This window comes from Lathyrus oleraceus, chromosome 4 (genome assembly GCF_024323335.1).
Source record: "Lathyrus oleraceus cultivar Zhongwan6 chromosome 4, CAAS_Psat_ZW6_1.0, whole genome shotgun sequence".
NCBI classification, from domain to species: domain Eukaryota; kingdom Viridiplantae; phylum Streptophyta; class Magnoliopsida; order Fabales; family Fabaceae; genus Lathyrus; species Lathyrus oleraceus.
Window position 1 is genome coordinate 280,227,684 of NC_066582.1, and position 16,404 is coordinate 280,244,087.

General features: G+C 43.5%; 2 protein-coding genes across 2 annotated transcripts; one reads left to right on the top strand and one right to left on the bottom strand.

The window, feature by feature from the left end:
• Positions 1 to 14,139: 14,139 nt before the first annotated feature.
• On the bottom strand, positions 14,140 to 14,916 carry LOC127137110 (DEAD-box ATP-dependent RNA helicase 7). The gene has a single exon (XM_051063594.1). The coding sequence runs from the start codon at positions 14,914 to 14,916 to the stop codon at positions 14,140 to 14,142; it is 777 nt and encodes a 258-aa protein (XP_050919551.1).
• A 51-nt stretch (positions 14,917 to 14,967) lies between these two features.
• LOC127137111 (uncharacterized) lies at positions 14,968 to 15,979 on the top strand. Its single transcript, XM_051063595.1, has 2 exons — positions 14,968 to 15,293; positions 15,679 to 15,979. The coding sequence occupies exons 1-2, from the start codon at positions 14,968 to 14,970 to the stop codon at positions 15,977 to 15,979; spliced, it is 627 nt and encodes a 208-aa protein (XP_050919552.1).
• Positions 15,980 to 16,404: the final 425 nt, after the last annotated feature.

Here is a 16,404-nt window from a genome sequence, read left to right on the forward strand (position 1 = left end):
CAACTGAGCACATCAAAAAGGGATTTGGCTGAGACCCCTTTTGAACTCCACCATACCAATTGAAACCCTAATCAGCAGAGCATAAGTAGAAGGAAGTGAATCAGAAGAAAAAAAACGAGAATCAGAGGCGGAAAATCTCAAACAAAGAAAACCTAAAATCCCAAAATCGATTACCTGGAGGCCAGCTTCTTCACGTCCTTCACCACCACCGCCGCGACACTTTGTAAGAACTTCTCTTTCTTTCCTTTTATCCTTCTCATATGCTTATTGATGAATATTGTGAGAGTTGAGAGAGATTGATTCTTTGAGTTTGAAAGCGTGAGAGGGTTCGTTGATGAGCAATTTTGAGGTAGAAAGACGTCGAGAGAAAGGTTTGAGAGATGATTGCGAGCGACTTCGTAAGAGGGACGAGAGAGGCGAGTTCGTACGAGAATGTCGTTGGGTGGAAAGGGTGAGTTCGTGAGGTTGGGGAGAGGGTGAAGGAAGACGAGCGTCTGTTTCTTCGTTCCCATTTCTTTTTTTCTTTTTTTTTTCTTTTTTAATTTAATTTAATTTAATTTGTTTTAACAGAGATAAACAAAAAAAACATAAAAATGTTTATATGTTAGTATTTTCTTTTATTGTTCTTTTTATTTTTTATCTTAATCTTTTTTTATTTCATTTTTATCCCGGTTTATATATTTAACGTAGCATCACAGTAGCAGATAATCATGAGTGGTCTGTTGGGGAAGGACGGTATTCTAGTTTTGAGTGGGGTGGGTTCAATACTCATATGTAGTATTTTTTTGGTTTAGTATGTTATTTTTTTTTCCTTTTAGCGTTTTATTTTAGTATTTTATTTCTTTTAACATTTTCTTTTTATGTTATACTCATAGTTTCATTTGTTAATAATGCAAAGTTGTTGTCTTTTAATTTAATTCAGAACCATTTTAAAAAACTATAAAAATCATATTTTTCTCGATTTAATATCGAGCCCATTTTTCCATACCCTTGTAAGTCGATTGCTTTTTAAGCATCACCATCAACCTCACATAGCTTACTCTTGGGCTTCCTTACAATGAGACATGTCCCTTGCACTTACACTCATACATTGTTTAATGCTTCATTATTTCATTCTTTGATTATTTGATTCGATTATATACTTGTTTATATCTTACTTGTTTGATTAACTGTGGCCTACTTGTATGGTGTATGAGGCATGTATTATTATTGTTTGTTTGCCATGAACAATCCCCATTCATAACAAATGTATCCCTCTCCCATGAAATGTATAATATTTTTTCATTCTTTATTCATCTGTAAATACAAGAATTAAAATGAGCATTCGATAACCATTTCAAAGCAAGATCAAAACCTCGATCCAACGTCGAGTAATCATTTTTCAAAACCTAACAGAACCAGCACGTATTCATCCACCCTTTTGTAAGTCGATTGCTTTATGCATCGCCATCAACCTTGTAAGCCGATTGCTTTATGCATCGCCATCAACCTTGTAAGTCGATTGCTTCATGCGTCGCCATCTACCCTTGTCCCTAGCACCTCTCCTTGCTCCACTCGTCAATTCTTGTCCCGATTAGGTAGCACCCATTAGATAGAACCCTTTGTATGATAACATAGGTAGGATTCCCTTATTCTTTTGTATGATAACATAGGTAGAATTCCCATATTCTTTGCATGATAACATAGGTAAGATTCCCATATCCTGTTGTATGATAACATAGGTAGAATTCCCATATCCTTTTGTATGATAACATAGGTAGGATTCCCATATTTCTTTTGTATGATAACGTTAGGTAGATATTCCCATTTGTAAATCCTAAACACCTAAGTACATATTGCATGACAACTCTAGGGCAGAGCTTCCCCACTTCTAGACCTTTCCGAGCGTCTCCGATCTTGTGGCATGTAGTCCGTTCTATTGCAAAGAGGTAACTGCCTAAGACTCGATTCAGCGAGCTGCGACACCTACTGCTAGGACGTGAACACATCGCCCACTCTCCTTTGACACAACTGGTGTCCTCCTTTTGTAAGTCCATATTCAGATGGCAAGCCCTATGTAGCCGAACTACGGCAACTCTGATTCTCATGTTCAGATGAGATACGTAGGCACAAGATGCGATGTCTTGCCGAGTTTGACTAACGACTAACAACTAATCCTTGTTTGCTTTCGCCCTCGTTGCGATCCTTTCTCTCGCCCTCGTTGCGATCGAGACCTTCCCTTTCTCTTTCCCTAGTTGCAATCGAGACCTTTGTTCCCGTAGTTAGCTGAACTACGTTTTGCTCTGATTCTCATTCCCGATGAGATACGTAGGCATAAGATGCGATGTCTTAGCGAGCACAATTACCCTTAACCCATAGGCAGCCCGAGCTACGAAAACTCTGATTCTCATAATCAGATGAGATACGTATGCAGTGGATGCGACATCCGTGCGAGTCATTTTTCTCTTGACCCTTTTAGTAAATAGTACATTAGATAAACACACACCCTTTAGACAAGAACAAACAAGAGTGGATCCCGTAGAGTACTACGGATGCGTAGGGGTGCTAATACCTTCCCTTCGCATAATCGACTCCCGAACCCAAGATTTGGTTGCGAGACCTTGTCTTTTCCTTTCCTCTCTTCAGGTTTACTTCGAGCGTTTCCTTTCCCTCCTTTGGGATAAATAACGCACGGTGGCGACTCTTCTGTCATTTTCTTTCGCCGGTTGTTTTTTCGCACCTCTGTATTTTTCAGGTTGCGACAGCTGGCGACTCTGCTGGGGACCCGGTTTCCCTAAGCGAGTCCCTCCTAGCTTTTGTAGGTTTCTTGTTTGTTGGGTGTTTTTTTCTTTTGTACAGTTATTTATTTTCAGCATTTACCTGCTTTACCTTATTGCATTCATGTACATATGCTTGCTGTATCTGTGGGTTCTGTGGGTTGTTTGTTTGTTGGGTTGGGACTGTTCTATGAGAGATAAGCCCACTACCCAGGCTTGAGTGTACACATAGGTTTTAGAGTGGATAGTCATGAGGCTTGTGTGGTATGTTGCTACGTTAAGTTGTTCATGAGACCCACATTCCAGACGAGGTTTCTGTTGGATATATTTTGTCCTATGGGTGTTCCATAACGACAGATATTCCTTTAGAAATCGTCGACTCTGGTGACCATTTCCCGAGAACTCAGTCGAGGCCTCTCCTCCGAGACGTGATTATGTTAGCTCTGGTGGGTGCATTCTCGCTGCTCAATCCGAGGACCCCGAGACTGGGAACTTGCTTTAGGATGTCCTGTTGAGGGGAGTCAGTGGAGGTCTTTTATCCCGTAATAATGCCAAACCTTCAGTGGTAAACGTATTATTCTCGATTGAAGGGTTGAAGTTGATAAACTTCTGTTCTTAGAACCTACCCGTGAGGGGCGGGCTAAATTCAGGAAACCTTAACCTCCAACCAACCCGATTTTCTGGAGCAGAGTTTTGATCTTATATTATATTCTTCAGTGGGTTTTCTCTTCAGACAGTGCAACCAGACATATGTTCAAGCAGATACAGCAGTCCTGATTTCCATGTCACTGCATTGCATCACATCATTTTGCATTCAAATCATTCAACACATGTTTATCTATTCCCAGGGGCTGATATCTTCTTCTTGATTCTGGTCGGGGTTTTTCTTACACTTTTTATCTGACGAGAGACTGGAATCAAAGGGTTAGAATACCTTTTGGAATTGATAAACATGTCATTACATTTGCATATCCATAGCATGTCTTGCATAACAGGTACCGTCGCGGTGTTCTCATTTTGTGGGGTGTTCCATTAGCAGGATAGCTGATTCAGGAATTCACCGGTACGGTACCCGCAGAAACCAGCAGAAAGCAATGGAGGGTCTACAAGCAGAACTTGCTGAGATGAGGGTCCGCATGAACCAGTTCATGGACGTGGTTCAGGGAGTAGCTCAGGGACAGCAAGAGATTAGACAAATGATACAAAGGAATCCCGCAACTACTCAACCAGAGGTCGTGACTGATCCTCCAATTGCAGAGGTTAATGGACCGGGGACTGTCCCGATCCCACATAACAACCACGATCAACAACCCATTCACGATGATCAAGATGATCAGTTCTTGCTGCCAGAAGACTTTGGTTTGGGCCATGGCATGGATCCCATGTTCAGGAGATTAGAGGAGAGGCTGAAGGCGGTAGAAGGACAAAACCCCCTGGGGGTAGATGTTTCTGACTTGGGATTGGTCCCAGGCGTGAGGGTCCCACCAAAGTTCAAAGTCCCAATCTTTGACAAGTACAATGGTAGCTCTTGCCCCAAAACCCATGTGCAAGCCTACTTCTGAAAGATGGTTGCATATTCTAATGACGAGAAGCTACTTATGTACTTCTTCCAGGACAGCCTAGCTGGGGCATCCCTGGAATGGTACATGAGGTTGGATAGAGCCCACATCCGTTGCTGGAGGGATTTGGCGGAAGCTTTTGTGAAGCAATACCAGTATAATGCAGACATGGCCCCGGACAGAACTCAACTCCAGAACCTGTCTCTTAAAAGCAATGAGTGCTTCAGGGAGTACGCTCAACGCTGGAGGGAGACAACTTCCCGTGTTCAACCCCCCATGTTGGAAAAGGAAATGGCCAACATGTTCATGAATACGTTGCCTGGACCTTACCTGGAGCGTCTGGTGGGGTGCAATGCCTCCAACTTTGCTGATGTGGTCTCTACCGGAGAGAGGGTAGAAAATTACCTGAAGACCTACAAGAGCCACAATGGAGGTGGATCTTCATCAGGAGTAAAGAAGCCGTTTATGGAGGGACAGAAGTAGAGGGAAGGGGGTGTGAATTCTGTGCCTTCATATCAAAACAGGAGGAATAATTTTCAAAACTATCATCGGCGACCGTATGTTGCGGCTGTGACCATTCCAGCTGCAGCACCACTACAACAACAACAACCACAACGTCAACCAACTCAGTATCAACAACAACAACCAGGTAACAGACCCGCCTATCAGCAGAGGCAGAGGATGATGGACCGGCGTTTCGAAACTCTTCCAATGTCGTGCGCTCAACTGCTTGCTAGTCTTCAACAGCTACAACTTGTGCAGCTACGCACTCTGGCTCCTCCGGTTGGTAGACTTCCGGTGGGTTACGATGCCAATGCTAGGTGTAGTTTCCACTCTGGGGCACCTGGCCACAATATCGAGAACTGCAAAGCTTTTAAGCACGTAGTTCAGGACCTCATTGATTCAAAGGCTATCAGCCTTGCACCGGCTCCTAATGTCGTCAACAATCCCATGCCACAGCATGGTGGTGCAAACGTTAATATGCTGGAAGAAGAAGCCAAGTCCGTTAAGGATGTGTTGAAGTTGAAGACTCCGTTGTTGGAAATTAAGGAATGCTTGTTGAAGGCCGATGTTTTCCCCGGTTGTGGGAAGGGTTGTTTGGATTGCGCTACACAGGGGAAGGGTTGCTTGAAACTGCAACGGGGTATCCAGGTCTTGCTTGACAATGGTACCCTCCAAGTTGAAGACTTATCTGCCAAAGAGTTTGTTGAAGGGGTAGTTGAAGAGGTGTTTGAAGACGCTGTTGAAGAATTCACAGATGTTGTTCCTACTGATTGTGTATTTCCCATTGATGTATTTAATTTTTCAAATGTTGTTGCTGATATGCCAAACAATGTGTCTGATCTTGATGTAACTGAACTTGATTCCGGTGTTCCGGATGTTTTTGTTTCAATGAATGAACTTCCCGAGTATGAATATGATGTCGCTACTATCACCATCTTTTACCCGACTAATCAGATCAGTGTGCCAGAAGCACAACCAGTGCGACCGGCCGCTATGATAATCACAACCCCTGGTCCTTTACCTTTCACCAGTGAAAGGGCCATTCCGTGGCATTATGGGGGGAGTGTATACACACACGATCATGGGGTGGAACGACCTTTGAAGGTAGAAGAGGGTCAGAAGTCTGAACTCGAAGTTGAAGGTATCGCAGTGGACAATGTTGGTGGAATCGGGCGATTCACCAGGAGTGGCAGACTATTCTCGCCACCCGTTACCCAAGCTGATAGTGCTGATGCTGCGGCTAAGGCCAAAGGCAAGCAAGTCGTGAATGAGGGTACTTCTGCACCACAGACTGGTTCTGAGCCTACTTTTGCGAAGGATGTGGATAAGCTCTTAAGAATTATAAAGAAAAGCGACTACAAAGTAGTCGATCAGTTGATTCAGACGCCGTCTAAGATATCCATTCTCTCACTCCTGTTGTGTTCAGAGGCACACAGGGAGGCACTTCTGAAGGTCCTTAATGCTGCATATGTGCCTCAGGAGATCTCAGTAAACCAGCTAGAAGGGATCATTGCAAATGTTCATGCAAGCAACGGGCTGGGCTTTACTGATTCTGACTTAACACCAGCTGGACGCAACCATAACAAAGCTTTGCATATCTCAATGGAATGCAAAGACACCGTGTTATCTCATGTTCTGGTGGATACAGGTTCCTCTCTCAATGTGCTACCCAAGAGAGCCCTGTCAAGGTTAGAAGTAGAAGGTTTGATCTTGAAACCTTCCGATCTCATGGTGAGAGCCTTCGATGGTTCTAAGAGGTCGGTGTTTGGAGAGGTAGAATTGCCAATTCAGATTGGATCACAAACCTTCAACACCGTATTCTATGTGATGGATATCAGTCCCTCGTACAGTTGCCTTCTGGGTCGTCCTTGGATCCACAATGCTGGGGCAGTCTCCTCAACACTGCATCAGAAGATCAAGTTCCCAGTCAATGGAAGAATTGTCACCGTCTGTGGTGAGGAGGACATACTGGTAAGTAACCTGTCTACCTTCAAGTACGTAGAGGTAGAAGGTGAAATTCAAGAGACTCTCTGTCAGGCCTTTGAGTCAGTTCAGATCAAGGACGCAGCTCCGGTGGAAGAGGTTAAAGCAGGAGCCCCTATCTCATCTTTCAAGCAGGCGCAAGCCTTGGTGGATTCAGGTGTTGCTCCCGGTTGGGGACGTCTGTTGGAGTTACCAATGAAGGACGACAAGTTCGGGATTGGGTATCAACCAGCGCTGACTTCTACAACTTCAGCATTTCAGACTCGTCAAGGGCCGATTACTTTATCCAGTGCTGGCGTCATCCAATATGGCCAGATCTCTGCGATCAACGATGAAAATGGGGATAGTGATTGCGACATCGACAACTGGGTGCGTCCGAGGATCCCTGGTGAAGTCATCAACAATTGGTCTTCCGAGGAAATTGTCCAAGTCACTCTTCTAGAGGAGTAATTTTTCTTTGTTTATTCATGCATGTCCAAGTCTTACGTTCCGCCCAGGGCGTAATGACTCATTGTAGGGCTCATCTATGTGAATACCTGCATTGTTTATCATAAATGAAGGACGTCTTTTGCATTCAAACATTTTGTTCACTGTCTTTCTATTTTTGCACTTTTCAAAATTTCAAAAGAATAAAAATATTTGGCAATGTTTTGTTTAGTTTTCACTCACTGTTCACACTCATAAGCACATACCATCACTCATGCAGATGCACATCACCGGATCCTATTGATAACGGTTCTGCTATGGCTCGCTTCGACTTCGAAAATCCAATCTTCCAAGCTGAAGAAGAGGGTGATGAAGACTGTGAACTCCCTGAAGAACTTGCCAGGTTGTTAAAGCAAGAGGAAAGGGTCATTCAACCACATCAAGAGGCTACTGAAGTGATTAATCTTGGCACCGAGGAAGTCAAGAAAGAAATCAAGATAGGGGCTGCTTTGGAAGATGATGTGAAGAAGGGGTTGATTGGACTGTTGCAAGAGTATGTTGACGTCTTCGCTTGGTCTTATCAGGATATGCCAGGGCTTGACACGGACATCGTGGTACACCGCTTGCCTCTCAAAGAAGGTTGTCCTCCGGTCAAGCAGAAGCTCAGAAGAACAAGACCAGAGATGGCTGTCAAGATAAAAGAAGAAGTGCAGAAACAGTTGGATGCAGGGTTCCTAGCGGTTACCAATTATCCGCCATGGGTCGCCAACATCGTTCCAGTACCTAAGAAGGATGGAAAGGTGCGGATGTGTGTCGACTACCGGGATCTGAACAGAGCTAGCCCTAAAGATGATTTCCCATTACCTCACATCGACGTTTTGGTGGATAACACAGCTCAGTTCTCGGTATTCTCCTTCATGGATGGCTTTTCTGGCTATAACCAAATCAAGATGGCACCAGAAGACATGGAGAAGACAACTTTCATAACCCCATGGGGCACCTTCTGCTACAAGGTGATGCCGTTTGGTCTGAAAAACGCTGGGGCAACATATCAACGAGCTATGGTGACTCTATTCCATGATATGATTCATCATGAAATCGAGGTTTATGTGGACGATATGATTGCCAAATCTCAGACAGAAGAAGAACATCTGGTGAATCTGCAGAAGCTGTTTGAGCGGTTAAGGAAATTCAAGCTGAGGCTTAATCCGAACAAGTGCACTTTCGGGGTGAGATCTGGAAAATTGTTGGGTTTTATTGTTAGCGGAAAAGGGATTGAGGTGGATCCTGACAAAGTGAAAGCAATACAGGAAATGCCTGAGCCAAGAACAGAGAAGCAAGTCCGTGGTTTCTTAGGGAGGTTGAACTACATTGCAAGGTTCATCTCTCACCTAACAGCCACGTGTGAGCCAATTTTCAAATTATTGAGGAAAGATCAGGCTATCAGGTGGAACGACGATTGTCAAAGGGCTTTTGAAAAGATAAAAGAGTATTTGCAGAATCCCCCTATCCTCATGCCTCCAGTCCCAGGGAGACCGCTGATTATGTACTTGACAGTACTCGACAATTCCATGGGTTGTGTTCTCGGTCAACACGACGAGACAGGTAGGAAAGAACATGCCATCTACTACTTGAGTAAGAAGTTCACAGATTGCGAGTCGAGATACTCAATGCTTGAGAAGACATGTTGTGCACTTGCATGGGCTGCTAAGCGATTGAGGCAATACATGCTGACTCACACAACCTTACTGATCTCCAAGATGGATCCAGTCAAGTATATATTCGAGAAGCCAGCTCTCACCGGAAGGGTTGCTCGTTGGCAAATGGTACTGACAGAGTATGATATCCAGTATACATCCCAGAAAGCCATCAAGGGGAGTATTCTGTCAGACTATCTTGCTCAACAACCGATTGAAGACTATGAGCCGATGAAGTTTGATTTTCCAGATGAAGACATCATGTTCCTCAAGATGAAAGACTGTGAAGAGCCAGTTGTTGGGGAGGGACCTGATCCAGATGAAAAGTGGATTTTAACGTTTGATGGGGCCGTCAACGCCAGAGGAAGTGGAATTGGTGCTGTCATTACAACTCCGAAAGGCGCCCACATGCCCTTCACTGCTCGTCTGACCTTCGAATGCACCAATAATGAAGCTGAGTACGAGGCCTGTATCTTGGGTATTGAGCAAGCCATTGATTTGAGAATCAAGACTCTGGACATCTTCGGAGATTCAGCTTTGGTGATCAATCAAGTGAATGGTGATTGGAATACTCTCCAGCCCACTCTGGTCCCCTACAGAGATTACACGAGAAGACTGTTGACTTTCTTCACAACAGTAAAGTTGTATCATATACCTCGTGATGAGAACCAGATGGCAGATGCTCTTGCTACTCTATCCTCCATGATCAAGGTGGTTCGGTGGAACCATGCTCCTAGGATCGATGTGATGCGCCTTGACAGGGCCGCGTATGTGTTTGCTGCTGAACTGGTAGTCGATGACAAGCCCTGGTATCACGATATCAAGTGCTTTCTGAAGAATCAAGAGTACCCTGCAGGGGCATCCAACAATGACAGAAAAACTTTGAGAAGATTGGCAGGCAGTTTCTTCTTGAACAAAGACGATGTGCTGTATAAGAGGAACTTCGACATGGTTTTGCTCAGATGCGTGGACAAACACGAGGCGGACATGTTAATGCAGGAAGTTCATGAAGGTTCCTTCGGTACTCACGCCGGCGGACATGCAATGGCTAAGAAATTGTTAAGAGCGGGTTATTACTGGATGACCATGGAATCTGATTGTTTCAAATATGATCGGAAGTGTCATAAATGCCAAATTTATGCTGATAAGGTGCATGTGCCGCCAAATCCTTTGAATGTGATGTCTTCGCCGTGGCCGTTTGCTATGTGGGGCATTGACATGATTGGAAAGATTGAGCCAACTGCTTCCAATGGGCATCGCTTCATCCTTGTTGCCATCGACTATTTCACCAAATGGGTCGAAGCAGCATCGTTCGCGAATGTCACCAGACATGTGGTTGCCCGTTTCATTAAGAAGGAAATCATTTGTCGCTATGGGATTCCCGAGAGAATCATTACTGATAATGGTTCCAATCTCAATAACAAAATGATGAAGGAGTTGTGCCAGAACTTCAACATTCAGCATCACAATTCTTCCCCTTACCGCCCTAAGATGAACGGTGCTGTTGAAGCAGCAAATAAGAACATAAAGAAGATTGTGCAGAAGATGGTCGTTACGTATAGAGATTGGCATGAGATGCTACCCTTCGCCTTGCATGGGTACCGTACTTCAGTACGTACATCGACCGGGGCAACCCCTTACTCCCTTATGTATGGTATGGAAGCAGTTCTACCTGTTGAAGTGGAGATTCCTTCTCTAAGAGTCCTGTTGGATGTCAAGCTAGATGAAGCTGAATGGATTCGGACAAGGTTCAATGAGTTGAGTCTTATCGAAGAGAAGCGAATGGCAGCCATTTGTCATGGGCAGTTGTATCAGGGTCGGATGAAGAGAGCCTTTGACCAGAAAGTGCGTCCTCGATGTTTCCAAGTTGGAGATTTAGTGTTGAAAAGGATCCTTCCTCCTCAGACAGATCACAGGGGCAAGTGGACTCCTAACTATGAGGGACCGTATATCGTCACCAAGGTTTTCGATGGTGGGGCCTTAATGCTTGCAACGATGGATGGTGAAGACTTCACTTCCCCGGTAAACTCAGACGCAGTTAAAAAATACTTCGCATAAAATAGACCCGCTGGACGGTAAAAAAAACAGTCCAGGCAAAAAATGGGCATCCCGACGAACCAAGAAAATGAAAAGGTTCGGGCAAAAATTAGGGATTGAAAATGAAAAGATTGTACACCCGGTAAGTTGAAAACCTGAAAAGGCAACTTACGCAAAAATGGGTATCCCAAAGGATTGAAAACCCGAAAGGGCGATCCAGGCAAAAATTAGGGATTAAGCGAATGACTGCGTTCTGAGTTAGTTCTGAATCTCATCTCATGTCGATGACTGGAAACTTTCAAAAGGAAGAAAACAATCTAATCACCTTTTCAGAAGGCTGATCATCTGGAAGATCTTGAAGACGGGCAAGTCATAGCAGAATTGGAACCCAATAGAAATCCATTTCACATTGCCATTAGATTAATTCTTGTTTTGCGATTACCTCTTTCCAGGGATTGCTTCCTGATGTAAATGCCTATTCAGAGGCCATTCAATCAATAAAATCATGTGATTCAGTACATCTCTGTTTTCATTTTCATTTTACTGTTTTATTTGCAAAAATGACGTCCGAATTTTTGATAAACATTGCATCATGACACATAAGGGCTTTACAGGTACATGCTTAATAAACATTTAAAATTGCTGTAAATTTTAAGTGCTTTGGATCGTCTATTCAGAACAGATACCCTCGGGGCATTTCCTTAAAATCCCCTGCAGATGATCGTGAATATCTTCCCCAGTGAAGCCGCCAACAGACGAATCCGGTGTCTTATTCCTGCAGAGCTGATCAGAGTGTTGGATTCTTCAATTCCCAGCAAGTTCTCACCACTGTACTCCCCAAGCGTTTGTTTCAGACTATACACTCCCTAGTAGAGTTAACAGTGCCAGACTGTATATCCCCAGCGGAGTTGACAGTGCCAGACTGTATCTTCCCAGCAGAAACAGCTGCTCCTCGGAGTTTGACGCCAAATCGATGTTTTTAATCCCAGATCGATGATCTCTTTCCTGGAAGCATAACCTCGGTACCGTATCGGTGTTTGCCTCCCCCTGCTGAGTCATCTCTCGTAGATTATGGTTGCCAGAACCACTATCGCTTTCCCCAACAACAGGTTTTCAGTGCCATTCTCTCCCCAGTCAGAGTCTCGGTATTTCGTTATCGTCAGAACACCGCACGGCCGGTCATTTCCCCAACAGGATTCCTTGCTTCGGCTTGGCATTTTCCCCAGCATTTCGCATCCCTGCATGTAGAATCATATTGCATTGCATCCTCCCAAATCGCGTAGCATTTCCATTCTCATGGAGCATTACGCCATTGAAAAATTCAAACATACGCATGTAAGCATAAAACATTCTCGGCATCCCAAGTGACAAGCCAGAAGTTTGTTTCCAGTGCTCAGACTGAAGGTTGTTCATGACTTATTATCCCCAGCATGGGTCGTTGGCCCACGTGCCGCCTCAATTATCATTTTCCCTATTTCTACTGATGCTGACAGGCATGAAGTTTCCGGTATCCAGACCGAAGTGGCATTCAGGCCAGTTTTTCTGATATTCAGATCGAAGAAGTTTCCGACATTCAGGTCGATGCAACTTGTGGCATTCAGGCCAATTTCCGGTATCCAGACCGAAGTGGCGTTCAAGCCAGTTTCCGATATTCAGATCGAAGAAGTTTCTGACATTCAGGTCGATGCAACTTGTGGCATTCAGGCCAATTTTCCGGTATTCAGACCGAAGTGGCATTCATGCCAGTTTCCGGTATCCAGACCGAAGTGGCATTCAGGCCAGTTTCCGATATTCAGATCGAAGAAGTTTCCGACATTCAGGTCGATGCAACTTGTAGCATTCAGGCCAGTTTCCGGTATCCAGACCGAAGTGGCATTCAGACCAGTTGCCGATTTTCAGATCGAAGAAGTTTCCGACATTCAAGTCGAAGTACTTGTGGCATTCAGGCCAGTTTTCCGATTTCCAGATCGAAGTGGTGTTCAGACCAGATTTCCGGTGATCAGACCAACATTGATACTCTCACATTCCAATGCTTAGTGTTCAGACTAATGTGCCGCATTCAGACCATGGGTATTCCTGTGTTACCATTTATTTTGGTATCCAGGTCAACTTTCGGTTTCGGTACTCAGGCCGATTTTCACCGTAACAGACGGATTCTTCTTTTGAGATTGCTTCTTTGTCGATTCTGACAGGCATTGTTATTTATTTCATAGGGATTCAGGATCAAAATCCGGGTCTTCTTAGTATTTAACCATCTCCCACTATGATCATATGAAGAACGTCCTGCTTCGTATTCTCTAGTTGAAGACGCTTAAATAGGGGCAACTGTCATACCCCGATTTTGGTCCTGAATTTTTTTATGTTTGTTTGGCATGTTTGGCCTAACCTTACATTGGTCTTATATGAGGATTGGTTTTGGTCCAAAGTCATGGTGTTGTTCACGTGATTGTTAATACTCATATGGTCCTGGTCATCCAAACAACCAACCTTCTTGTGTCACAAGCCAATTGCCAATCATGCCACTTGATTCATGGATATCCCTTTCAAACCCTAATCTTGTGCCCTCATTTCATGGCCTTGTTAACCTATATTGTCAGTCAAGTCATGTTCTTTTCAGAGTCAAGCATTCAAGTCATAAAATAAACCAATTTCAAACCATTTCAATTCATTTCACATCATTCTAAACCATCACATTTGATTCTACAAAAAAAAGGTACAAGTCTTGACAATTTTTGACCAATTGTTGACTTTGGTCAACAGTTGACTTTTTGGTCAACATTGACCAAAGTCAATCCAAAATCCAAAAGCCCAAAATTTTCACCACAATCATCAATCATTTGTCCATTTACAAAGAAACTACAAAGAAAATTGAAGTTTGACCATTTTGTTGACTTTGGTCAACAGTTGACCTTTTTGGTCAACTTTGACCAAAGTTAACCTTCCTATTTTTGACCCTCTTAAACCTAATCTAATCCGTTTTAGCCTTGATTCACCATCCAAGAGTCTTGTGTGATGAGTTTGACTTTGTATCTTCTTGGCCAAGTAACTTATCTCATGTTAACCTCATATGCAACTTGTCTTTGTTGTAAACTAGGCAATTCTGTTGCAACCTTTAGGCTTACATTGACAGCATTCTTCTGACCGGCAAGAAATGCATCCAAGTCCTTGACTGGTACATCAAAAAACAGCACCCTGTCCATCTGCAGTTAGAGCAAGACCTCGCACCCCGTCAACCTTATCCTCAGCCTTGGCAAGAGCTTTTGCAAGTAACTCAACAACTATTAAACCAGAGTTGTTCAATAGTTCCTCAGCAGCAGCTTTGAATGAAGGAATCACACTATCAGACACATCAAAAATCAATTCAGCCGCTTCCCCGCCAATAGCTTTGGCAATTTCATCAGGCTGAGGAGCAGATACGTGTTCAAATTTAATACCTGTTTCTCTTTCGATTTTAGATATATTTGACCTTCTTGGATCATAAAGCATCACAACAACTCCAGTGTTGCCAGCTCTTCCTGTACGTCCAGACCGATGAATATATGCTTCTACATCCCGGGGAGGCTCACACTGGATAATCAACTGAACATCATTGATGTCAAGACCCCTGGCTGCCACATTGGTGGCCACCAATGTCAAGAATTTACCAGACCTAAAACCTTTCAATGTAATCTCACGCTGTGACTGCTGAATGTCACCATGGAGAGCTCTTGCTCCAGGCAACAATCCAGCAAACTCGGAAGCAGACTCCTTTTTCTCTACAAATATAATTGTCCGGCCACCACTGCTATAACAGCGAATAATATCAGGGATAACTTGAGCCCTGGCAGTACTATTACAAGGAAGGATAATATGCCTAACATTGGTGCTAGCCTTCATTTTCTCATTACCAACAAGATCAGCAGTTGCCTGCAAAAACAGTTGAAGATACCATGAAATCCTTTCAAACAGAGTCATTTAATCCTTCAGTAGCTCAGGAGGCTGATTTAGATATTACCGACAAGGAGAATGGAACCCCGCAATCTCTCGTTTGTTGTGGCTGGATGCTTTGATTTGGACTATGAAAGCTGTGTAGAAGACTCAGCAGAGAGAAGCTCAACCTTTGCTTGTGATAAGGCTGTGACTGAGCCTCAGAGTCAAACCAGGAAGAGTAGATTATTGAACACACCTATTGTTGACACTAAATTTGTAATGAGTAACTTGAAGGATATCAGCGTCATTCGGAAACCTATGCAAAAGGATCTTTTCTCTGTCTCGGATGAAGAAGAAATGTTCACTCCAAGTAAGAAAAACCTGGAAGTTCAAATACTAGATCCGGCGAAAGCTTTGAGGAGGTCTGTTGGAATTTTACATGTAAAGGTTCAGCATACCACAAGTCTACTGCAACTGGCCTGTAAGCAAAACAAAATATCTAAAGACATGAATGCTAACAAGCCATACCAATAGTCATCATGCAAACAGGCCAACAAATTCACATTGCATCACAAACAAACCTGCAGTGTATCAGTTGTAGCTAAAGCATCAATGCAACCATCAGGTCCTGCATCTAATCCACTTGCAACATGAGCAGATTACCATGAACCATACGACCCAAACCTGCAACAAGCAACAAAGTTAGCAGCAGGCACAATGTTCACAAGCTGACTCCATTTTGAAACCAATAGCATGGAAGTTCATTAATATTCCAGTTAAATTAACCTTCAGTTCCAATCTTGACAGTATGTTAGCAGTAGCTTATCATCCCTCTTCTATCCTTGGCAACGCAAATTATTCAAATTTGAAAGCAGCATATTCATTCTACAACGTATCAACTGCAACCCCTTTGCTTCAGCTGATGAATGACGCTCTCATTGTAGCAAAACAGAAGGATTTTGATGTTTTCAACGCTTTGGATGTCATGCAAAACGAAACCTTCTTGAAGGAGCTGAAGTTTGAACCTGGCGATGGTAAACTTCATTATTATCTTTACAACTACCGAGTAAGGCAAGCGTTGAAGTCATCAGAGTTGGGGCTGAGATAAGCAGGCTTTGAAACTGAAGAAGTGCAAGGAGAATTTGTTGAATTTGTTGGAATTATAGCTGCAAGCAACCTACAGCATACCATGAGTAAGCCAAAACAGAATTGTAACAGAAAAATAGGAAGCAAGAAAAACAGAGTAGGAGCGTTAAACCAAGGCCATGTGAAGACCAAAGCTCCTCATGTTTCATCATTCTCACTGCAGTAAAATGCAAATAATTACCAAGTCGGTTAAAATTTCAAGAAAATTCCCAAATCGGCATTAAGACAAAATTCAAAGAGAAGGCATGAGTTCATGTTACCGTTTTCGAATCAAGCATCAAAAAGGCCAATCCCAACTGAGCACATCAAAAAGGGATTTGGCAGAGACCCCTTTTGAACTCCACCATACCAATTGAAACCCTAATCAGCAGAGCATAAGTAGAAGGA

What these genes read in the sequence shown, in the direction of transcription:
- LOC127137110 (XM_051063594.1), bottom strand. Translation starts at nt 14,916, where the DNA reads ATGACTCTGTTTGAAAGGATTTCATGGTATCTTCAACTGTTTTTGCAG.
- LOC127137111 (XM_051063595.1), top strand. Translation starts at nt 14,968, where the DNA reads ATGGAACCCCGCAATCTCTCGTTTGTTGTGGCTGGATGCTTTGATTTG. An exon ending in CCGGCGAAAGCTTTGAGGAG is followed by an intron (nt 15,294 to 15,678) that starts GTCTGTTGGAAT and finishes CAATCTTGACAG; the next exon opens with TATGTTAGCAGTAGCTTATC.